We start from the raw sequence: 25,984 nt of genomic DNA on the forward strand, positions 1-25,984 counted from the left end.
ATTGTCACAGTTTGGAAATCTTATCTATGCTATTTATTATTCCTTATGTTTAGCTGTTTAAGATGAACGTCAACCTGTTTATCCTCAGGGAAGAGGGTGGCTACTGGGGTTCACTCTCTGGACTCTGGACTCTGAGCTTGTGTTTATGTTAATTTCCGATAAGAGAGCCCTAGGTATTTGACCAGTCTGTCTTAAATGGGCAAAAACAGAACGCATCATAGTGATTTGTCAGAATTTGCTTCAAAATGTTTTGGTTAACTTCTTAAGAAAACGCTTCTCTCTTCTAGGTAAATGGAAGAACTAGAGACCAGTTTCTTTCAGACACGGAAAGCACACAGAATAGAACAAATGGTGGCAAGATGGCTTCGGCGCTCTCGGGACAACTCGGCCCGGTGAGGCTCCTGGGCTGGCAGGGATTTCTGTCTACAAAGGTTTGGTGTCCCTGTGGGAGGAGGTTTTGCCAGTCTTGGCAGTGCTTTGGGATCACTGAGTCCAGCTTGCTTTGTTTGTACACCAGATGGTGGGAGTATAAACAGGTCAGCAGTTTTGCTGGAGTGCCTTTTTCTTTGTCCCCCTTCCAACTCTTCCCTGTGTACCCCCCTTGCAGGCACCCACATTCACACTCACATCAGACTCACACACATTTACAGAGACACACATCAACACACTCATCCTCACATGCTCACACTCATACACACTTCTGCACACACATGCGCACTCCCTTTGTCTCACACATACCCCTTGTCTTGGTCCTTGAATGCGAGGCTCAGGCAAATCTGCTGTTTATGCTCTTTCCCTGTCTTTGTTTCCAGCAGCTGTTCTTTCCTTGCAGTCCCTATTTCATTCTAAACAAAATAAAATGAAATCAAATACAGATCTGATTTGACTGCTACAAGAGAATTTAAAATATGTTCTGTTTCGAAGCGTTCATTTTCTGTCTCAGATTTCCCATCTGGCCCTGCCACAGAGATGAAATATCATGTGTCAGGTGTTTCTAGATACACATTCTTCTGAAGGAAATGGACACAGCTGTTCTGCTGCTGAGCAGTAAACCTTCCTCCGGCTACACTTCCACATGGCCTCACCACCATGTGCGCTGCTTCTCACACACTATCGTGAGATAAGCTTGGTAGAATTAGTCCCATTTTACCAGTGAAACACCTAAGGCTCTGAAAGTGACTTGTTTAGGACTATCTCCATCCCCTACTTAGAAACCTTTGATGGATCCCCATGTCTTACATAACATGAGTATATGTATTTTGGTTTGACATTTGAGGCTCTCCATAATCAACCCATAATCCTTCATAGCGATTTGTCTTACTACTCTGCATCCACACCATATTTCAGCTAAAATGAGCTACTCATCATTCCCTACTATAAGTATCACTACTTCACCTTGTTACAGCTTAAACCTGGGATCCTGGACCAGAGCCATCCTCCCATCTCAATGTGACCAGAGTCTATCCACAGTTCAAGGTCTGGCTGAAATGCCTGATCTTCCATGAAGTGTTCCCCAATCCACAATCAGAATTAGGATTTGATTTATAACATCAGGTAGTGCTCTTCTTGGTGTATTCTACTTATTTCCCTTAGACTATAAGCTTTATGAGGGCAGGAAAAAAAGTCCACTTCATTTCTATAGCCCAGAGATAACTGAGTTCCAAGAGATTGCAAATGGTTAAGTAGTGCTTGATAAATGAATGGGAAAACTGCTAGACACTTTACTTTCTAAAGTAGGTCTGCAAAATCTAGTCCTGTATGACGCTGATCCACTAAACACAGTTTGTGGCCAGATATGTTCGGGAAGTGATGCTGTCTATATCCCACTAGACAACATCCTCTTCGCTGATTCATTGTTCATTTGAAGCACCTTAAAGACTTTAAGAAGTCCTGCAAAAAAAAGACCTGTGTAGACCAATGGAATCGAATAGAAAATCCAGAAATAAACCCACAGATTTATGGTCAACTAATATTTGACAAAGGAGTAAAGAATATGCACTGGAGCAAAGAAAGTTTGTTCAATAAATGGTACTGGGAAAACTGGGTCGCTACATGCAAAAGAATGAAGCTTGACCACTACCTCACACCATGTACAAAAACCAACTCAAAATGGATTAAAGAACTAGACATAAGCCCTGAAACCATAAAATACATAGAAGAAAAAATAGGCGAAACACTACATGACATGCACCTCAAAGACATCTTTATAGACACATCACCCAAAGCAGTGATAGTGAAGGCAAAGATAAACAGCTGGGACTACATCAAATTAAAGAGCTTCTGTACAGCAAAAGAGACAAGAAGCAAAACAAAGAGAAACCCCACCGACTGGGAGAACATTTTTGCACCCAACACTAATGATAAAGGACTGATCACAAAAATCTACAAAGAGCTGATGAGACTCAACAAAAACAAAGAAAATCATCCAGTCAAAAAATGGGCAGAAGAGCTAAAAAGAAACTTCTCTGAAGAAGAAATGCAAATGGCCAACAGGCATATGAAAAAATGTTCAACATCACTTGTAATCGGGGAAATGCAAATCACCACAACCTAATTTGAGGGCATTTTCAATACCTCCAAAGGAAATCCCATATTAACTAAAAGCCATTCCCTACTTGCCCTCTATGCCATTCCCAGGCAGTTATTCATATATTTTTGTCCCTATAGATTTGCCTATTTTGGATATTTCTTATAAATGAGATCATACAATATATGGTCTTTTGTGACTGACTTCTTTCATTTAGCCTATTGTGCTCAAAATTCATCTACGTGTCAGTATTTTGTTCCTTTTTGTTTTACTGTCAAATAATATTCCATTATGCAGTATTTTCTTTATCTATTCATCAGTTAGTATACATTTAGGTTGTCTCCACTTTGGGGACTATTACTCATAATTCTACACATTTGTGTTAAAGTTTTTGTTTGAACATACATTTTCATTTTTCCTGGGTGTATACTTAGGAGTGGAATGGCTGGGTCATACAGTAATTTGATCTTTTACTTTTTAAGAATCAACCAAAGTCTTTTCCAAAATGGCTGCACCATTTGATATGTCTGCCAGCAGTGTATGAGATTTTCAGTGTCTCCATATCTTAACCAACCCTTGTCATTGCCTATTAGATTATAGTCATCTCCCCTATAAAAGTTTTGGCTTTTGTTTAATTAATGGTATTCTCTTGGCAATTTCTTTGCCGACTTCTAAGCTTAGTAAATCCTCACTCAATAATTAATGAAAATTAATTAATGTTTAATTCAATAGTTTGAAAATATTTTACATATAGTTATTTAATTTGGAGTTATTTCAGTATAGGCTATGACATGAAGATCTAGCTTGATTTGCATCATCATTTCCTGTGTGTGATCTTTACTTTCTTCACTGACTTATGACTCCCCTTTTATCATGTGTGAAATGCCTGTATCCATGAGTGGAAAATTAGGTCTCTATCTAGAATAGCTTTTCCAATCTTTTAATCTAACTGCCTGTTTTCACACACCTTTTAAAAGGTACTTAAAAAGTATTACAACTTTTTACATTTATAATTTAGTAAATCAGACTTTCATTACTCTTCATTTAACATTTTTTATTCTTACATGATTATTCTTCCATGTGAGCTTTAGAATTTTTTTTTGTATTATTAGAACAATTCGGCGTAAGATTTATTGAGTTCTCTTACACTTAATCTTAAAAAAGTCCATTTTATGGATAAAAGACTCAGATGTAAGACTTGAAACCATAAAATGCATAGAAGAAAACATAGGCAAAACATTCCATGACCTAAATTTCAGAAGCATCCTTGAGGACTTGCCTCCAAAAGCAAGTAAAACAAAAGAGAATATGAACAGCTGGGACTACATCAAACTAAAGGGCTTCTGTACAGCAAAAGAGACAGCAACCAAAATGAAAAAACACCCTACTGAGTGGGAGAAAATATTTGCATACCATGTATCTGATAAGGGGCTGATATAAAAGATCTACAAAGAGTTTACACTACTCAACAACAAAACAGCAACCAACCCAATCAAAAAATGGGCAGAAGAGCTAAAAAGAAACTTCTCCAAAGAATTGCGAATGGCCAGCAGGCACATGAAAAAATTTTCAACATCACTTATTATCATGGAAATGCAAATCAAAACCACAATGAGATACTCCCTCACACCTGTGAGAATGGCCCATATTTAAAAAAAAAAAAAAAAAAAAACAGAAACGACAAATGCTGGGGAGGATGTGGTGAAAAGAGAACTGTCTTACACTGCTGGTGGGAATGTAAACTGTTCCAGCCACTATGGAAATCTGTATGGAGGTTCCACAAAGCACTAAAAGTGGAACTACCATATTACCCACACAGCAACTCCACTCCTAGAAATCTACCCAGAGGACACAAAAACGTTAGTCCAAAAGGAACCTGCCTCCTGTGTTTATTGCAGCACTATTTACAATAGCCAAATATGGAAACAACCTAAATGCCCCAAAACAGATGAATGGATCAAGAAGTTTTGGTATAGATACACAATGGAATACTATTTAACAATCAAAAAAGATAAACTCATTCCATTTTTGGCAATTTAGAAGGGATTATGCTAAGCAAATAAGTCAGAAGAAAAAGATATATATCAGCTGGTTTCATTTATATGTGGAATACAGAGAAAACAAAGTGTCGGGGGAAGGGAGAAGGACAAACTTGCAAGCTGACCATAGATCTGAGGCATACAGCAGAGAAGGGAGAGGAGGAAGGATCAAAACATGGGAAGCAGGAGCACAAGGGGTGAGGGCAATGGATCATGGGTGCCATGGTGGTGGAAAAACTACAGGGATTCCACCAGATGGAAGGAATCAAATACTATCCAAAAATTAACAAAGTTGTTAGAAAATAAATAATTTTTAAATGCCCATTTTATAGAGAAAGATTCACAGAAACAGAGTTTAATGCAACTGGATGCTCTTCTTGTTTTTGATTTGACCTTTAAGGCTTAAAAAGAAGGTTTCTTTCAATCTATCTTGAACCTTAATACTAATGAACGCACATACACATGTTTGTACACAGCAGGTACACACACACACACACACAGGCTTATGCCACTTTATGTCAGAAACCCTTGTTGGTTTTACTTGCTTCCCTAATTTACTCATTCATTACAACCACAAATAATCTACTTACTAATTATAGGGATGGCCTTATTTGACCTATCTAATATTCCTAATGATGCAGAAAGACCATTTCCAGAACCACTTTTTTATTATTGTTTTGACCTGTGGGCAAAAATTGAATAATTCCAGAATAGGCTGGAAGACTTGGGAATGCATCTGCCAAGTGACCATGATCTCCTGAATCTTCTTTTTGAAGTACTAGTGGAATAATTCCTCTTCCTCCCACTCAAGACCTTCACCCTATAATATTATACTCACAACATCTACACTGAATGGTCCCCTAGAAACCCTTAGAGCCACAACTGCAGTGCTATGGTTATGACTACCTGCTAAATTTCTTCCTGGGACAGACTACTGCCTCTACTTCTGCTTTCGTTGAAAAACTCTAGATTAAAAATCTAGCCAATACCAGATTTTAGCTTTTGAAATTACTCAAGCTGAAAATTTAAACATAGAATATTTAAACATAGAATCAAAATAGTTTCTCCCCATCTTGCTGGAACACAACGGTGAATACTTTGTTGTTACAAGATAGAAGTAAAATACATTCTCCAACATATCAGAGAGCAGATGAAAAGCCAGAGAATATTTGAAGCATAATCTATTTCCGCCTGGTATTTTTCCTTTTCAGTGTTATTGATCAGCTAAATAAGAGTTTGTGACCCATAAAATACAGAATTAGCTTGTATTGAGACTGTTTTCACAATAAATTCCAGCATGTGTTTCTAGTTCTACCTGAGACTAGATCTAACTGTCTGACAGGAATTCCATTAGTGTAACCACAGGTCTTACAGTATTCCAATGTAAAAATTACAGGAATGAACTCAGATTTATGGTATGAAACCACTACAAAGGCAACAGATAACAGCATTTTAGATTATCAGTGCTTAGCGTGATATTTATAAGACGGTTCAGAGAAGGAAATTTTGCCTCAGAAATAATTTCCTTTAGCTCACCATCAAATATTGAACATTCTTTGGGAAGAGAGGCCACAGTTTGGTCATGTTCTTAAATAATCCCTTTCCAAACAAAAGCTGAAATGTGGCCTTTGGGGAAAATGTCAAATCCAGACTTTGAGCCAAAGTTACTGACATTGTCCAGGGATTAGTCAATGTACCGGGGCCTCCTTTGTCTTATCATTTTTGAGGGAGGCACTCCTCCTAATGGAAAAAGTCAGATGATCAAAGCCTACCCATTTGAAATGCATGAACATGGAGTCTATTTTAACCTTGTGATAAGATTTGTTTTTTTTCTTCTCCATGCCTAGCTTTGAGTTCAGCACATGGGACAAGAAAGACATAGTTTTTGCCACATCGACTATAGAGAGGACAAGAGACCTTATTATAAATATGATGTATGTTTCAAAAAGATATATATATATATATATATATATATATATATAAGTTCCACGGGTACATTTAGCAGAGGAAGTGGGATATTGCTACCAAAACCAAAAGACCGCAAGGCTGGGCAGGTAGAGTGTATGGCTGGGTGTGTGGGAATGTCTAGAGTAAGTGGGAAGGAATTTTAAGCAAAAGGAAGAGTTTGTGCAAAGACCACAGTATTTGAGGAACTCAAAGGAGACTAGTTTGGCTGGAACAAACATGTCAAGAGACTGAATGACTTGGTCATGGAGGCTATAATGGTGGACGGAGGCTGTGTTAAGCCATACTAAGGATTTCCGATAAGGCTGTTCAGTTAGGGGAGATATATAAGCAGAGTTACATTTATGAAATCAGTCTAGCTGCTGGATGGAGAATCATTCAGGCAAGACAAGAATGAGAAGGGGGGAGACTAGTAGAAGACTATTGCAGAAATCTATCAGCAGAACAGGTGATGGGGACTTAAATAGAATGGTGTCCATGGAGGCAGAGAGAAATGGACATCTTCAGGGACTGTTGGTGTTGTGATTTATAGGGTATTAGGGAGAGCAGGGTAAAGTCAGGAGAGCAGACTAAAGTCAAGGAGGACTCCCAGGAGTCTGGCTTGAGCAATTAAGCATCATCCTCATGCTACCACTAACTGAGATCTGGGACATGGAGAAGGTGAGTCCTCATTAGGATAGTCATAAGGTGGAGCTGTTTGTCAAGTTAAGCAAACTTAAGGACAATGACAAACATTGAATTCTGTTACTTCCATTCAGATTGTCTGATATGCATGCACACATATATATAACATGTATTTTTTCACCGTATGCTAACCCTATTAGAAGTAGTATTTCGTATTTTGCTTTCTATGTATAGTGCTTTGTTCATGTATTTACCTAATGAGTGCAGATGTGCTCCTTCAGATCTTTCAGTGTTTTAAGAAATACAGAGGTGGATAAAAGAGTGATTGTTGCATTTAGAGAATTTACAGTCTACTAGGGAGAATTATATAGGATTAGATAGCTATCAATAAAGGATGAGGTGCCCTGGGCCGAGAGGGCAGAGTTTGGAGATAAGAGAACTTACGTCTCACTAGGAAATCAGAGAAAGCTTTTTGGAAAAGGTTGCATTTGAGCTGAGCCTTGACTTTGTCTTACATTTTCCTGCTGGGATAGCTGCCTGAACTGAGACCGGAAGTAAAGCTGCTGCAGCAGTTGGTCTGGAGTGAAGACTTGGAAGGGGAGCTGATGGGGAATGCTGCCCAGGGTTTGAGACCCCAAAACAAAGAATCATGGGGGTAAATTTGAGATGTCTGACTTTTATCCTATGGGTGATGGGGAGCAGAGGGGACAGAATAATCAGAGTTCTTCCTTAGAAATGGGCTTTAAACTACCATTTAGGAAATGCTCTGGGAGGGAACTTTCAAAGCTGTGTTTCTGTGTCTTTCTAAAATTCACATGCTGGGGATACTTTATTGATGGAGATACATTCATGGGTCCTTTGTTTCAGTGCTCAGTTTACCTATTATCTGTTGGATTATTTCCAGTTTTTTCACTATTCTGAATTTTTTTTTAAAGATTTATTTATTTATACAAGCACTGGGTATAGTCAGAAGCGTGGGAGGGTGAGAGAATTCACCAGAGCAGAGCGGGGAACAGAATAGGCAGACAGACGAAATACACTGCTGAGGGGAGCAGCGGACGCGGCAGGAGAGGTCTGCCCGCCATGTGGGACCCTCACCGGTGGCCAGGGATTGAACCGGTGCTGCAGAGGCTGCGGGCAGCTTTGCAGCCCAGCGCTCAATCGCTGCACCACCAGGGGAGGCCCCTGAATATTTTTTTAATATTCAGGAACCAGGATGACTAGAGCTTTTACTGTGTTCTAGGACTTCACCAGGCACAAGGAAAACAGATATAATAGAGGTCACACTTGTCTTTTAGGAATTCATTGTCAAGTGCAAATAATACTTTTTGTTTGTTTGGAATTAGTACTTTGAGGAATGTCAGTCAAAATGTCAAAATGGTAACAGAAGGTTAAAGAAATTGGTGAAACTTTGAATCCATACTACAATTTCCCTGGTTTTCTAGAGACTGAACAGCCAATTTATATGTTCAGCCTAAAATTCCAGGACCCACACATGTTGGACTTTTATTATTGTTTCATATTTGGTGCTTTAGTAGACTTGTACTTGTTCTCTGTAGCCATTTTCATTTTGTTTGTTTGTTTTTTAAGATTTTTTTATTTATACAAGAACTGGGGTACAGGCCAGATGTGCGAGAGGGTGAGAGGATTCACCAGAGACAGATCAGGAAACAGAACAGGCAGACTGACAAAATACACTGCTGAGGGGAACAGCGGGTGAGACAGGAGAGGTCTCCCGAGCCATGTGAGTTGCTCTGCCGCTGGTGGGGATCAAACCCGCACTGCAGAGGCTGCGGACAGCTTTACAGCGCTGCGCTCAACCACCTGAGCCACCAGGGAGGCCCCTCTGTAGTCATTTTGATTGTGCTTCATTAATTCATGAGGTTGTCTATTTTCCATGTTATTTACCAGCTTTATTTCTTCATCTGCAAGTTGTTACGTGCTTAAGCATGTGAGACCTGGGTATTTGCCACATGTGCTCATCCTTCATATATTTGGTTTGAAACCTTCCTTCCCCCCAGAATTTCATTTTTAAAATTGATGTACTTATTTTCAGTGGGTTCATTGAGATATAATTTATGTGTCATACAATTCACCCACTTTAGAAGCTGTATGTAGTAATGTTGTCACTCTGCCCATGTCGTAAAGTTGTCATTGTAGTATTACTGTTGTCAATAGATCAAGCTTTTTTTTATTAATATGGAAGAATTTTTCATTGATATTACACTAAATTTGTATGTTCATTTAGAACTTATTTTTGTCAATATTTAATCTTCAACCAGGTTGTAACTTTTGCCCAATTATTTGTTTCCTCCCTTAATGAATAAGCATATTAAGAATGCCTCGCACCTAATACATTCAACTAATCCATTTTCAGTAAATTGTTGAATTTTTTTTGTGAGTATGTTATATGGTTTTGTCCTACAAGTCCACTACGCTTATTTTATTTTTAGCACTTACAATTCTCTTTGTTGAGTATTTTCTAGGTGCATTGCATCATCTGCTTAAAAAAAAAAGTGGTATTTTTCCATTTCCTAGGTTTATTATGTATTTCTCTTAAACATTTTTTCTTCTTATGGCATTTCTTCTGATACAACAAATAGGAGTAGTGTCTAAGGTTGTCATCCTGTTGCTTTTTAATGGAAGGCAAATGTTGATGTGTGTCTATAAGTTTAGTATATTATTTCTTATATTTAGAGAAGCCCCTTTATAACTTTAAGGCTTTTTTTTTTAACTAGGAAAATCTATGAGTTTGATTAAGTATAAATTTTCAGTTTTCTGTTTCTTCCCTTTTGCTAGGTCTACCTGCTGACCCTTCTTAGTATTACCCAAGTGCTTACCTCAAAGAAATCCTTTCTTTGCTTCTAAGCTGTGTGGGTCAGGTCATCATCTATTCAGACTGCCTCTACCTGCTCTAAGCCAGAGGAGCATCCAGATGGATTATATGCTTGAAACCTTGAACTTGGATCATCATGTGCATTTTGGCTCCATGAGGCAGTTTTTCATACTTCCTGATCCTTGTTGAAATTTGAGATCGTTATAAATGACAGAGAGGTGATTTTCAGATAAGTGAGGCCCTATTGCATTAGGCAGCGTTCCTGACAGTGTTTGGTAAATGGAGGAGAATAAATGATAGACTTTATCTGCAGAGCCCTGAGGGAGCTGTTACTCTTCCACATCTCTGTTGTTTATAATGACAATAAACACCATATCCCATCTCTATTTGACCTTCCTCAGAAAGAACCATTGACTCTTAGAGAAAAAAAAATCATTTGCCACAGACAAATGAAAAATAGCTTATAACTCACGTTGTGGTTTGGAGAGATAGAAAATACAACTTTCAGCTTACCTGCTTTTAGATATAGAAAGAACATATATGTTTGAAAGATTAATATAGAGGGAGTCCTCACTATCTGGAATTTAATATTGGAAACTTCACAGCTACAAAGTTGAAAGGGCAGCAAAATTCACCATAAAGCAAAAAAGAAAAAAAATCACCAAAGAAACAATATACCTATAAAATGGATCATCAGGGCCTCCCCTGATGGCACAGCGGTTGAGCGCTGGGCTGCAAAGCTGCCCTCAGCCTCTGCAGCGCCGGTTCGATCCCCGGCCACTGGGCAAGGGTCCCACATGGCGCGACAGACCTCTCCTGCCGCCCGCTGCTCCCCTCAGCAGGGTATTGTCAGTCTGCCTCTACTGTTTCCCGCTCTGGCTCTGGTGAATTCTCTCACCCTCCCACGCTTCTGACTATACCCAGTATAAGTAAATAAATCAATCTTTAAAAAAAAAAAAAAAAGATTATCAGACACTGAGATGGAACAGCTCCTCATTCCTGTTCACAGTCCATGATTTTCCTTTTCTGTACCTCTGCTCAAGCAGTGCCTCCTGCCTGAAATCCCTGTCCATCTCTCCACCCTCCCTCCCTCCCATCCATCCATCCATCCATCCTTCTTCCCACCCACCCAATCAGCAGCAATTATTGAATATCTTTGTATGCCATGATCTGGGCTGTGTTTTCATCCTTGACATCTCTCCAGTACCATATTTCCTGGTAGCAAATGATTTCTTGCCCCCTACCCCATAAAGTTAAAACTGCTCCCCACTTCTCTTAGTGCCTATAGCTCTTCGGGACTTCTCTTTTAGAGCCAGGTGCTATATTCTACTTGGTGTTTTCTCTACTGGTGCTTGTGTCTTATCTCAAGAAGATACTTGGTGTCTGCTCATTTTCCTCCTTCAGAATGCCCATGACTGACCCAGTTTTTGGTGAGTCCCCTCTGACCCCCTTTTTACACGCTCCTTCTCTTCCAGGGCTAAAGTTGCTATAGCCGATGGGCCTCCCGGGATCCCAACCCAGACTCTCATGCCTGTGAAAAACACAGTGAAAATCTACAGAGATGCTGTCCTCCAGGACTATGGATTCCACATTTCTGAGAGCCTTCCCCTCACAGTGGTTGCTGTCACAGCAGGTAAGAACTGCCTAGGAATTGAGAAAGGAGGTCAGCTTCTTGGGAAGAAATAGCCCTGGTTCTCTTCCCATCTCTATAGCATAATGCAGAAAATGCCACCTCAAGAAACCAAACAAACAAACAAACAAAAAACAAGGGCATGCCTAATTCTGACCTAATTCTGTCTTGGGCTTTGCACCTTCCTTTGGTGCTGTGGGGGAGGAGGCCAGCACATACTGCTCTAAACCCCAGACTCCTGTTACCATCAGCCAGGGCTTAGCCCACCCGCTGTTTCCTGATGTTCTCAGGGCCAGTGACTGTGTTTGAATCAGCCATCCTTCCTCTTTGAACCCTGCATGCTCTGAGCTAAGGGGAGTTTCTGGTCAGATTATAATAGAAACTATTGATTTGTTTTCACTTGAGTCTTTGTGAAATACAGCTTTGGTCAGGGTGAAGAGGAGCAGGCTGGAAATGCCCAGGGCTTGCTTTCAGACTTCAGCTATGGATTGATGTTAGATCTGGGACTAGTTAAAATCTATTCCTTTCCATTTACATACACACACACACACACACACACAAACACACACACCATATTTCTTTAGAGATGAAGGTAGTAGAGTCACTGGCCAGCTCATTTGATTCAAGGGGTTTCTGTTAGTCTTCTTTCCCAGAACAGTCATTTAAAATCCCTTGAAGGTGACAGATGGTATACATTATCTAGAATTTGGAAATAGGGAAACTGAGGTCCACTTGAGCTCAAGGTTGGCCAAGGCTGAGGGGTGAGCCAGTATCCTGGGGATGGCATCAGGCTGCCACTCAGGTGTGCTGCTATGACACATGGGCTCGGGACCCTCCTAGCAGGAACTCCAATTACTTCTTCTCTATCCAACAGGGGGCTCTGCTCATGGCAAGCTTTTTCCCGGTGATCAGATCCTCCAGATGAATAACGAGCCTGCTGAAGACCTTTCCTATGAGCAAGCAGTCAATATTCTGAGGTACTGAATTATTTTCCATCATCCACAGAGATCACAGAGCAAAAATGGGCACTAGGAATGGCATATCTCATCTCCCTGTGATCTGAGTAGGGTTCAGTCTCCTTTAAAGTAGCAACAGCCTCGTTTTAGAAGTCCAGCTCTGTCTGCTAAGATAACTTCTCTGTAGTGACTATTACCATCTGCTCTTTCATTGCCTATGGAAAGGCTTGGGAGACATAGGGTGCTTTATTTATTTATCAAGCCCCTGCTATGCCCAAGACATTGTGCTAGGTGCTGTGGGGAATATAATTATGGATAACATCCTTTAAGGAGATATAAGGTTGTTGTAACATGTGCAAATGTGGGACTAAATTAGTGCTAAACCTGCTTATTTTTCTTTAACCTTTTTTTTTTTTTTATAAATTTTATTGTTATATTCCCCATACAATTGCAGCCCCCCATTCTGACCCCAATCCCTCCCCTCCCGCCCCCGCCCCCCTAAAAGTGTCTCTGGTTCATAGTTTTTTGTTGATTTTGATTTTCACTTTCTTATAGTTATTCATTTTCCTGGTCCCTTATTTAAGTTTTCTAGATTCCTGCTATGAGTGAGACCATCCGGTATTTTTCTTTTTCTTTTTGGCTTATTTCGCTGAGCATGATCCCTTCCAGCGCCATCCATGTTGCAGCAAATTGCATGTGTTTATCTTTTTTGAATGCTGAGTAATATTCCATGGTATATATGTACCACATCTTCTTGATCCAGTCATCTATTTTTGGGCATTTGGGTTGTTTCCAAAGCTTAGCTATTGTAAACAGTGCTGCTATAAACATAGGGGTGCAGGTGTTCTTTGGAATTGATGTTTCTGTGTCCTTTGGGTAAATACCTAGGAGTGGAATTGCTGGGTCATATGGAAGCTCTATGTTTAGTAGGTCCAGAAATCTCCACACAGCTTTCCACAGTGGTTGGACCAGTTTGCACTCCCACCAACAGTGCAGAAGAGTTCCTTTTTCTCCACACCCTCGCCAACATTTGTTGTTGCTAGTTTTTTTAATATGTGCCATTCTCACTGGTGTAAGATGGTATCTCATGGTAGTTTTGATTTGCATTTCCCTGATGACAAGTGATGTTGAACATTTTTTCATATGCCTGTTGGCCATTTGCATTTCCTCTTCAGAGAAGTTTCTTTTAAGCTCTTCTGCCCATTTTTTGACTGGATTATTTTCTTTGTTGTTGTTGAGTCTCATCAGCTCTTTGCAGATTTTTGTGATCAGTCCTTTATCATTAGTGTTGGGTGCAAAAATGTTCTCCCAGTTGGTGGGGTTTCTCTTTGTTTTTGTTATTGTCTCTTTTGCTGTGCAAAAGCTCTTTAATTTGATATAGTCCCAGCTGTTTATCTTTGCCTTCACTATCACTGCTTTGGGTGATGTGTCTGTAAAGATGTCTTTGATGTGCAAATCACGTAGTGTTTCGCCTATATTTCCTTCTATATATTTTATGGTTTCAGGTCTTATGTCTAGTTCTTTAATCCATTTTGAGTTGATTTTTGTGTATGGTGTGAGGTGGTGGTCAAGCTTCATTCTTTTGCATGTAGCGACCCAGTTTTCCCAGCACCATTTATTGAACAAACTTTCTTTGCTCCAATGCATATTCTTTGCTCCTTTGTCAAAGATTAGTTGACCATAAATCTGTGGGTTTATTTCTGGATTTTCTATTCGATTCCATTGGTCTGTATGTCTGTTCTTGTTCCAATACCATGCAGTTTTGATGATTATGGCTTTGTAGTATAGTTTGAAGTCTGGGAGTGTGATGCCTCCATTCCCTTCTTTTTTTTTCAGGAGAGCTTTGGCTATTCGGGGTTTTTTGTGATTCCATATGAATTTCATCAATAATTGTTCTATTTCTTTGAAGAATGACATTGAAATTTTGATTGGAATAGCATTGAATCTGTATATTGCTTTTGGAAGGATGGCCATTTTAATAATGTTTATTCTTCCAATCCATGAGCAGGGGATGTCTCTCCATTTCTTTGTGTCTTCTTCTATTTCTTTTAACAGTGTTTTATAGTTTTCTTTGTATAGGTCCTTTACCTCTTTTGTTAGATTTATTCCCAAATATTTGATTTTTTTTGTTTCAATAACAAAAGGGATGGTCTTTTTGATTTCTTCTTCTTCAGATTTATTGTTTGTGTATAGGAAGGCTACTGACTTTTGCGTGTTGATTTTGTATCCTGCCACTTTACTGAACTGATTGATGAGTTGAATTAGCTTTTCTGTGGAGTTTTTGGGGTTCTCTATGTATAATATCATATCGTCTGCAAATAGTGATAGTTTGACTTCTTCTTTTCCTATTTGGATTCCTTAGATGTCTTTCTCTTGTCTTATTGCCCTGGCTAGGACTTCCAGTATTATATTGAAAAGCAATGGTGAGAGTGGACATCCTTGTCTTGTTCCAGATCTTAATGGAATTGCTTTCAGCTTTTCACCATTGAGAATGATACTGGCTGTTGGCTTGTCATAGATGGCCTTTATGATGTTGAGGTATGTTCCTTGTATCCCAAGAACTTCAAGGGCTTTTATCATGAATGGGTGTTGCACTTTGTCGAAAGCTTTCTCAGCATCTATTGATATTATCATATGGTTTTTATATTTCTTTTTGTTGATGTGTTGGATAACGTTGATTGATTTTCGGATGTTAAACCATCCTTGTGCCCCTGGAATGAATCCAACTTGGTCGTGGTGAATTATCTTATGGATACATTGTTGGATTCTGATAGCTAAAATTTTATTGAGGATTTTTGCATCAGTGTTCATTAGGGAGATTGGCCTGTAGTTTTCCTTTTTTGTGTTGTCCTTGTTTGGTTTTGGTATTAGTGTAATGTTGGCTTCATAGAACGTGTTTGGTATTGTCCCTTCCTTCTCAATTTTTTGGAAGAGTTTGTGAAGGATAGGCACTAATTCGTCTCTGAATGTTTGGTAGAATTCATTTGTAAATCCATCAGGTCCTGGGCTTTTGTTTTTGGGGAGGTTTTTGATTACCATTTCAATTTCGCTAATTGTAATTGGTCTGTTTAGGTGTTCTATTTCTTCTTTATCTAGCTTTGGGTGATTGTAGAGTTGTAGGAATTTGTCCATCTCCTCTAGATTGTTAAACTTGTTTCCATATAACTGTTCATAGTAGTTACTGATTATTCTTTTGATTTCTGCTGTGTCCGTTGTGATTTCTCCTCTTTCATTGATGATCCTGTTTATTTGTGCTTTCTCCCTTTTTTCCTTTGTGAGCCTGGCTAGGGGTTTGTCTATTTTATTGATTTTTTCAAAGAACCAGCTCTTGGTTTCATTGATCTTTTGGATTGTTTTTTTAGTTTCAATTTCATTTATTTCTGCTTTGGTTTTTATTATTTCTTTTCTTCTACTGGTTTTGGGGTTTTCTTGTTGTTCTTTTTCTAGATCTTTGAGCTTCGAGATTAGGTTGTTTCTTTGCGTTCTTTCTTGTTTCTTGATGTGAGCTTCTATTGCTATATATTTTCCTCTTATTACTGCTTTTGCTGCATCCCATACATTTAGGATATTGGTGTCCTCCTTGTCGTTCAATTCAAAAAATTTTTTAATTTCTTCTTTGATCTCCTCATTAGTCCAGTGGTCTTCCAGTAGTGTGGTTTTTAATCTCCATGAGGTAGGAAAGTTCCTTGCCTTCTTTTTATGGTTTATTTCTAGTTTGATGCCTTCATGGTCAGAAAAGATGGTTGATATGATTTCAATCTTGGTGTATCTGTTGATGTTTGTCTTGTGCCCCAGTATGTGATCGATCCTGGAGAATGATCCGTGTGCGCTTGAGAAAAATGTGTACTCCGTTTTTTTGGGGTTTAGTGTTCTATAGATGTCTGTTAAGCCCAATTGCTCTAGGTCTTTATTTAGAGCTTTGGTTTCTTTACTTATTTTTTGTCTTGTTGATCTATCCATTGTTGATAGTGGTGTGTTGAAGTCTCCCACTACGTATGTGTTTTCTCTGATGTCTGTTTTCAGAGAGGACAACAGTTGTCTGATATATTTTGGTGCTCCTTCGTTTGGTGAGTATATGTTAATGAGTGTTATTTCTTCTTGAAGTATTGTCCCCTTGATCATAATGTAGTGACCATTGGGGTCTCTTTTTATCTTTTTGAGTTTGAAATCTGTTTTATCTGATATAAGTATAGCTGTTCCTGCTTTCTTTTTTGGTCCATTTGCTTGTAGGATTGTTTTCCATCCTTTAACTTTGAGCCTATTTTTATCTTTTGTAGCTAAATGTGTTTCCTGGAGACAGCAAAAGGTTGGGTTTTGTTTCTTAATCCAGGCTGCAACTCTGTGTCTTTTTATTGAAGAGTTTAGTCCATTTACATTTAGAGTTAATATTGATATGTTAACATCTGTATTTGCCATTGTGTTTGTCTTTCCTTTGATTTTATTTATTTATTCTTTTAATAACTTTTTTTTTTTTTGGGCCTTCTTTCATTGTTATTCGTCGCTCTGAGGTTCTGGCTTTAGGACTCCTTGTAGTATTTTTTGGAGTGGGGGTTTAGTTGCAATGAAATTCCGGAGTTTCTGTTTGTCTGGGAAGGTCCATATTCTTTCTTCAAAGAGGAAGGAGAGCTTTGCGGGATAGAGTATTCTTGGTTGGCATCTGTTTTCTTGGAGTCTGTTGACTATGTCCCTCCACTCTCTCCTTGCCCGTAGTGTTTCTTCGGAGAAGTCTGATGTCAGCCTGATTGGTTTTCCTTTGAATGTTATCTGTTTCTTCCCTCTTGCCAGCTTCATTATTTTTTCCTTGTCCTGGATTCTTGGGAGCTTTACTATTATGTGTCTTGCTGTATTTTTCCTTTCATCGTGGAAGTTTGGTGTTCTTCTTGCTTCTTGTATATCAATTTTCAGCTCCTTCTTCACATTTGGGAAGTTCTCTTCAATTATCTCTTTGAATATTTTCTCTGTTCCTACATCTCTCTCCTCTCCTTCTGGTATTCCTATAACTCTTATATTTCCTTTCCTCATGGAGTCAGATAGTTCCCGAAGTCTTTCTTCGTTCTTTTTCCTTCGTACTTCTCTTTCCTTTTCTGTTTTGGTTCTTTTTATTTCTGTGTCTTCAAGATTACTTATTCGTTCTTCCATTTCATCTATTCTGCTTTCATTGCTTTTCCCAGAATTCTTTAGTTCTTCCATTAATTCTTTGATCTCCTGCATTTCTTTTACTTCCCTCTTTAGGGACTCAATTTCTTTCTTCTGACCATTGTTTTCCCTCTCTAGGGACTCAATTGCATTCTTCTGATCGTTGATTATTTTTCCCTTATCATTGTTTTCCTTTATGACTTCTGTCAGTTTTTTAATCACGGCAATTTTAAATTCTCTTTCTGGAAGGCTCAGAAATTCTTCCAAGTTATTGTCGTTGCAATCTGGGGGCTGGCTTTCTTTTTGTGGTGTGCTTTTTCTCTGGAGAGTTGCTAGGTTGCGTGTGGTTCTTCTCCTCCCTACTGTCTGTTTTCTAATTTGCCGTATGCGTTGGGACACTGTGTTGTTGGGACTTGCCGGCATCTTGGGTGGGCTTCTCTGTTCCCCTCTGGTTCTTCCAGGAGTCATCTGTCAGTTTCAAGCAGCCTTTACTGGAGAAAGGTCCCTGTTCTAAAATGCCGATGTGGGGACACACTCCCCTGTGCGCCTGGTCTGCCCCGGCGGTGGGTTCCTGCTCCCCTCTGGGCTTGGACTGCAGGCCAGAGGGGGTCTGGCGTGGGCGAACTTCCCCCGTTCACCTCTGGCTCCTGAGGAAGCCTTCTGCAGGTAGTCTTTACTGTAGAAATGTCCCTGTTCTAAAATGGTGATGTGGGACACACTCCCTGCGCTTCTGGTCTCAGGCACACTATTCTGCGTGCCTGGTCTGCCCCGGCTGTGGGTGCTCGCTCTCCCTGTGGGCTCAGACTACTTGTTCAGAAGGGGCCCGGTGTGGGCTAACTCCCCAGCTGGCCACTAGCTCCTTCAGTAGCCTGTGCTGGGGTCAAGTCGCTAGGTGGCACCAGAGATCTCTCCTAGAGCCCTTGGGGAGCTGATTTTCCACCCCGTGGGACAGGGAGCAGAGCGGGGATGGTAGGGTACACCTCAACGGCTTTGGGGTGCTGTGTCTGCCTTGTGCCCCACCGTCGTGGGGAACCCACGCCCCTAATTTCGTGCCCCGGGTCTCAGTTCCAAAGCCCTCAGTTCCAGGACGCGGGCTGTAGCCCAGATCAGTGGCGCGGGAATGGCGCCTTTTGAATCCCGCTCCCCTGCCTGGGCGCCTTGTTCCTGCTCACTCAGGGAGGGCCTCCGCCCGGGTCTCAGTTCCAAAGCCCTCAGTTCCAGGACGCGGGCTGTAGCCCAGATCAGTGGCGCGGGAATGTCTTTAACCTTTTTGATATCTCTCTTTAGAGTCTGGTTGATATATGTGTAATTTCATTGATATGGCACTTGCTGTCTTTGTGATTTGTGTAAACACCTCATTTTTTTACCTAAACCACAATCTTCTTGCTGCCAGGCACACTGTGTGTGCTCAGTTGAATGAGTGAATTTGGTTAGCACTGAGAATTGGTGACCTTGGTATAAGACAGAGAAATGTAAGTGATTGGAGTGAAACGAACTGACGTATAGGGACACTCAGGCTTTGCATTTTTAAATATTCAGTCAACACTATCAATATTACTTTATAAATAGAGATGAAAACTACAGTGATAGGCAATTCACTTTGTGATATTCAGGTTTATATTTCACTGTATGCCTTTCTATGGGTGAGTGAGCTGTTTTGGGTTGGCTTTCATTTCTGAAGGTATGTCACCGTGCAACACACACTGAATGAAAGGTCATGCTGGAAAACAAAGCCAGAGAAAGAGAAATGAACATGCAGGCTGCAGTCTCCACCCTCTGGAAGCTCACAGTCTCATTGTCACACACAGTTTAAGATTCACAGAGAATCCACCCTACATGGAAAATGGAATCTTCTCAACCAAGTTTGGCATTATCTTGGGGATTGCCAGAGAATAAGTTGAGTGGATGGGGGAGCCAGAAAATGATCTGGTGAAAGTTAGCTATGGAAAATATGAAGTTCATCTTCCCAATCATTGCCCGTTTTCTTAAAGATAATCACATCCAGCAAATGAATTTTAGATTTTTCAGTGCTACCAAAATGTCTTCCAGGCTCAGTAAAAATCTGATTAATAAACAAAAGTATTTCTAATTTAAAGCATTAGACTGAAGTTTGGATGTTTAGGTACCTATTGAACCCCAGTCTGTTCACTGAGAACTTACTCTGGACAACTAACTCTGGACAGCAAACAGAATCTGCTCCCCAGATTCTGCTCATCCAGGCTGGTAGTGCAGATACAATTCATGCACCCCTGCTGAGAATGAGGGCAGACTCTGCATGAAGAGATGCAGAGGAAAGGAACTTAAATCTGGAGATTACTCCAACTTGGAAGGAAGCTGTGGTTTGACAAAACAGAGATGGGTCCAGAAATATCTCAGCTGTACCTTTAATGCTGGGTAGAATTTGGTCCACAAAGATGAAGGATGATCGAGACCAGTTGTTAAGCCGGAGCAACTGGGTAGGGAATAAGGGATTCTGGCAATCCAGTTTGCCTAAGGTCACTGGATGCTGGGAGAAATGTTCTGGAAAATGAAGCACAGTGACAGTGGGTCTTGAATGCTGACACCCCAATTTCAGCTGTTCTCCTGGTAGGTGAGCCATTGAAGACTTCTGAGCAGAGGTGTGAACTCTGTGCTCTCTGCCAGAAGCCATGGATGGGTATCCCAGGACTGCTTATTTTTTTAGGATTTTGTTCTCAGTATCAATGCCCCTTATGAAGGGAGTAAAATAAACAAAACAAAAGGATGCAACAAAATATCTCTAATTCCTCCAAGTATCTATGAGGACAAATGTCCTTTTAGAGCACGTGGACCTTGGCTTATTGTGAGTGTGGGACCCTCGCCGGTGGCCAGGGAACAAACCGGCTCTGCAGAGGCTGCGGGTGAGGGCAGCACACAGCGCTCTACCGCTGCGCCACCAGGGGAGGCCCAGAAAAGGCCGGTTCTTACCTAAAATGGAAGAGACCCTTTGACCCTTCGAAATATTAGTTTATCCATTTGAGAAAATAACACGTCAACAGCAATTGGCCTAAATGTTCATATTGCGAGAAGTCAAGTGAAATTATCTTGCATACTGCTTTTCTATGTATCAATGGCAAAAAAAGAAAATATGAATTGATTTTTTTGGTCCTGTCAGCTAATACAAAGTGGAGGTTTGGCAGTTATCTGGCTGATTTGATTCCTTTTAGAATCTGAGAGATAATTGTCTTGTATCCTGATTATATAATTGGGCTCATTACACTGACTTTGTGTGCTCAGACATTGTAAATTGATTGGCTTTTTATCTGATAAATGTTATCCACATTCATGCTTTCTATTTGTGAAGTGATTAGCCTATGGTTTCTGAAATAGCACCCTAAGTTGTTTTTGTTATTGCCATATTTTCTGTTAAAAACTTTTTTTTTCTTGGGCATAAAACTAGCCAGTGGTTATTGCAATTGGAGGAACTCTCTGTTGGATAAATTAAATTAAGTCTAAGTGATTTAATTTAATAGCCAAGATGGTAAGGGTAGTTATCCGAAGATTCCCTCAAGGTCAAGGGAGCTTTCTGGAACAGCTTTACAGATCACTGCTTCCCTCAACATCCTTCTCAATTTTGCTGAACCAAGAGAGTCGAGGCCAGAGAGCCTGCTTTATAACTCTGCCAGTCTTTTTCACACACACACACACACACACACACACACACACACACCTGTATCTCCCAGAATGACAGAGTGTTTTTGTCTTTTTTTTTTTCAGGGAAGCTGAAGATTCTCTTTCAATCACAGTTGTTCGCTGCACGTCGGTAAATCTCTATGTCACATTATTTTTGGCTCCAAGACCCTGTATCACCAGCCATGAGGATATCCCAGATAGAATAAACAGGGAAGGCAAAGGGCTGAAAGAACAGCTGCCTGGCAGTGGGTGGCCAGGCAGTCACTGTTGCCTACAGACCACCTAGGTGCAAGACTGTGGAGGAAAGAGATGTGGGTCCAAGCTTCGAGTACTCATGGTCGAACTAAGGAGACAGACCTGTGACTTCAGAGGGGAACAAGAAAAAGGGCACCAGACCAAGAGTTTCAAGAGAGGTTTGAGTAATTTGACTTTGGCCAAGTCATTTAGTTTGTTTTCACCTTTGTAAAACAGTGATGAGGACGACTGCCTTGTCTCTCTAATGGATTGTTTGGAGGATCAAACAAGATGTTGGATGTGAAAGTATTTTTCTGCTTTGAGGTTTCTGGCTTGGCAATTCTAACTATCCAGGGCGAAGACTCCATTCTATATGATACTGGGGAAAGTACACTATCAAATTATTAGGGAAAATTAACAAGGAGCAAAACGGACAGTGAATTCTAATTGTGAGAGAGTCTAATTTATACCTCTTAGTCTTGGCCACAAATAGACAAAAAAAAGTTATAGGGACATAGACAATTTCAATAATGTATTTATTAATCTAATCTAATTGATCACATTACCAGACTGCTGGGGAACCCAATAAGTTCCCCAAATAAGATGCTATCGAGGTCTTTTTTCCCCAAAAAATAATAAGATAGAAACTGGTACTGGTCAAAAAACATCTAACCATTTGGAAGTGAAAATGCCTCTCCTAAAAATGGAGTGAAATAGAAAAGCAACACTGCTTTTTATAGACTAGTGAGAAACTAATTAAAAATTAAAGAGGCACTTCTTGAGTCTTATTTTATCTAGTTGAAATTGTACTCATAGCCTTAAGTAATTTTATTATTGAATAAGGAAATAGGACCAAGTAAATATTCAGTGAAGAATATTCATTTGGAACAAAAGACTAATAAAACAAACATAAAGCAAACGATGAAAACTAAAATCTAAATAGTGCTTTGGAAAACAGAAGAATTGTAAAGTTGGTAAATAAATCCAGGAATCAGTTACGTAAGGAAAAAAAATAGGAAAACCTTAAGGGAAAGAAATATATGGGCCCTATGTAAGGGAAACAAATATTCCTGAAGGATGTAAAATTTTCCTTGTTGGGAAGACTATTCTCAATACACTGATTGTTCTCATTAATATATATATATATTAATGCAAATTTGGACTCTCTATGGGGCTTTTATTTGGATTTTGACAGAGCCTATCAAGGTGAGATTTATCAAGAAAATTATTATGAAAGAATAATGAGGGTGACTTTGATATACCTAATTTTGAAATTAATAAAGCTACAGTAATTAGAACAGATGGCTTTGGTGCAATGTTGGGCATATCAATGTAATCAAATAAAAAGTCCAAGAATAATAGTAGTGGCAAATATGACATCCCAAATCAGTGGGAGAAAAGTGATTATTCAAGAAACCGTATTAGAACATTTTTTAAGCACATACCATTTGATGTTAAAGAATTAAATATAAAAAAATCATATAAATATAGACTATATGGATAGGTATCTATCTGGTCTGAAGTTGTACAAAGTATCCCTAAGCATATAGGGAGTGGAAGGAAGCACAATGAAACAAACAGCTCTTTGATTATGTGAAAATATAAAATTTCTGTGGTTCCAAAGCTCCACTACACAAAAAAGCAAAGAAACTGTTGTCTCTTCTATAGTATTATTATTGATTTTTATGTCTTAGAAACAGAATAGGGAAAAAAACCCACCTAAGTAGGATTAAGGTATTTGCCATAAATATGACAGGCCAAGTGTTTTATGCAAAATAAGTGGAGATTCCTAAACACATTTGTCAATGAAATAATGTGAAACCAATACATAAAAAACAGCGTACCAAAAGCTAACCTTTACATATAATCGTGCAGGTGTTGAGTCTTTTTATTTATCTGATTATCTACTCAATGGAGTTTAAGATTAAGTTAAGGTGATTTTTTTTCTCCTACTCTATTTCCAAGAAAAGAGAGCAAAAGATAATACCTGTTAAGTAAGAGAGAGGGGAACAGCATATCATTGCCTCCTTTAAAAACAGAAAGTGTAGGGAAAAAAAAAAAAACAACAAAGTGTAGGGAGAGGAAATTAACATGTTCCAGAGGCCCTCTTGAAATTCCCACATGGTTCCCAAGAAGAGGAAAATGCAACTACTACATTTTGGGGGTCCCATGGAAGCCTGAAAGTAACCCAGTTGATGGCCCCAGTGCCTCTGAGAAAAGGCCTGAACATTACTAGCCCACTTGAGCCTTTCACCAGAAGTAAAGAGATCATAAGTTAAATGAGCATATATATCTTTCTTCAGCAAGGGCATTCATCTTTGTCATAGTGGATTCTAAGAATCCTCAAATGACGTGAAATTGACTAGGAATTATAAAGGCCAAAATTGGAATATTAATCACTGCTTCTCTGTGATAGAATTTTATGGAAAAATACCTTTTGGTTTAAGTACTTAGATATGTATTTTCATCATTAATACTACATTATACATTATTTGTTATGATATTGATACTAATATTTAAAGTCTTAATTTTTGCCAAAAGAAAATCCCACAAGGCAGTTGTATTTGTTATTTCCCCCTGTATAGATAATGGAGCTTCCATGTCCTTGGGCTCTCATGTCCTTGGCCTCAAATGTCCTTGGCCTCCATGTCCTTGGCCTCATATCCTTGGTCTCCCATGTCCTTGGCCTCACATGTTCTTGGTCTTGCATCTCCTTGGTCTCACATGCAGGAGTGAGTGGAGCTGGGTTGTTTTTTTTCTGGTAGTCTCCAGAACACATACTCCTCAGCATTGTGTTAGTCTATCTCCTTAAACACTATGGTCTTCATAAAGTGACACTGGCCAATTCAAGATACGGAAGTAGGACAAAAGACATATAGAAATGCTTTCCAACTTCTTTTTTCCAGTGCCCTTTTAGGCATTAACTATTAGTACTGCCAAAGCATGCACAGAGACAGTTTTTACATCAGTGCAGGTCTTGCTGCTTCCTGATGAATTAATTGAGAACTCGGGGAAAACTTCAACATCATAGAGTAATTAATGGTAGCTCATATCCTTTAAGCTGTCTCTCTTTAATATCAGATGGTTCACATGAGTGATTTATAGTATGTTTCAGATGCCAGGATATACAGATAACTTAGCAGGTTTAAAAGTGTAGGGACCACAGTGGGGCCTGTGGATTGGGCATTTCCAAGACAGAGATGGTATTCTTTCCCAGAGCAGCTGGTCTCATGGGTGAGTGGTTCCAAATGAAAGAGAGGCTCTTCTTGAACAAGTTTGCCTTGTATGAAATAACTTTTCAAAGAGTTGCAAGTATGGTATTCTTTTCTCCAGGCTAAACACTCTTCTATCATCTCTTCCTTATAACATGTGTTTCTCAGAATTCTTACTTCTCTGACAGTTTTGTGGACAGATTCCACTTTTATGGTGACTCTTCCAAATAGATGGCAACAGAAAAGAATACAGGTTCAACTCTGGTCAGTCAGTGTGAATGGTATGGAGAATGGAGGGCACATTCTCACATACACCAAGAACACTAGGGAAACCTGGGATCAGGTTAACTTTTTAGTGAGCACCATCACACTGCAGTCATACATCGCTAAACAATTGGATGCATTCTGAGAAATGCTTCATTAGGCCATTTCATCATTGTGTGAACATCACAGAGTGTGATTGCACAAACCTAGATGGTATAGGCCACTACACACTGAAGCTTACAGTAGAGCCTATTGGGACCACCATCTTATGAGTCTTTCATTGATGGTAATGCATGACTGTATTGGCTTGAGTGAAACTTGTAGTTGACCAAAAACTGAGCTGGTTTGCAAATGAATAATTTCCAAGTCTCCCTCTCATCTCACACTTGTACAATGAACTTTTTTTTAAGATTTATTTATTTATGCATACAAAAATTGGGGCATAGGCCAGAGGTGTGGGGGGGTGAGAGGATTCACCAGAGACAGAGTGGGGAACAGAACAGACAGATTGACCAAAATACATTGCTGAGGGGAGCAGTGGGCGAGTCTGGAGAGGTCTGCTGCGCCATGTGGGTAGCTCCCTGGCTGGGGATTGAACTCGTGCTGCAGTGGCTGCATATAGCTTCATAGGTTGTGTCTTAACTCCTTGTGCCACCAGGGAGGCCTTGTGCAATGAACTTTTTATTCCTCAGTGCCACACTTCATATGCAATCCCTGTCAGATTGCATTGCTTTGATCTAATGTCCTGGCATGCTGAGGTTTTACAGTCAGGGAATTATGGGGCTGAGTGGCATATTTGTACAGTCATCAGCTATGGTCATTCACCCTATCAGGGGGGCTGACTGTATCTTCCCAAGTCTTCCCCACTTGCTCTACTACCTGTCCAGTTGATTTTCTTTCACATGATCCA

At 39.7% G+C, this 25,984-nt stretch overlaps 1 protein-coding gene across 1 annotated transcript in view; it reads left to right on the forward strand.

The window, feature by feature from the left end:
• Positions 1–291: 291 nt before the first annotated feature.
• FRMPD1 (FERM and PDZ domain containing 1) overlaps positions 292–25,984 on the forward strand; it is a gene marked incomplete at both ends in the record, with an annotated part of 49,393 nt that continues 23,700 nt past the window's right edge. Inside the window, 4 exons of the mRNA XM_084237495.1 lie at positions 292–392; positions 11,467–11,624; positions 12,496–12,598; positions 21,449–21,494. Of these exons, the coding sequence (XP_084093621.1) occupies positions 292–392; positions 11,467–11,624; positions 12,496–12,598; positions 21,449–21,494 (408 nt within the window). The remainder of the gene's footprint in view (positions 393–11,466; positions 11,625–12,495; positions 12,599–21,448; positions 21,495–25,984) is intronic.

Source organism: Talpa europaea, assembly GCF_964194135.1.
Source record: "Talpa europaea genome assembly, chromosome: 7".
NCBI lineage: Eukaryota > Metazoa > Chordata > Mammalia > Eulipotyphla > Talpidae > Talpa > Talpa europaea.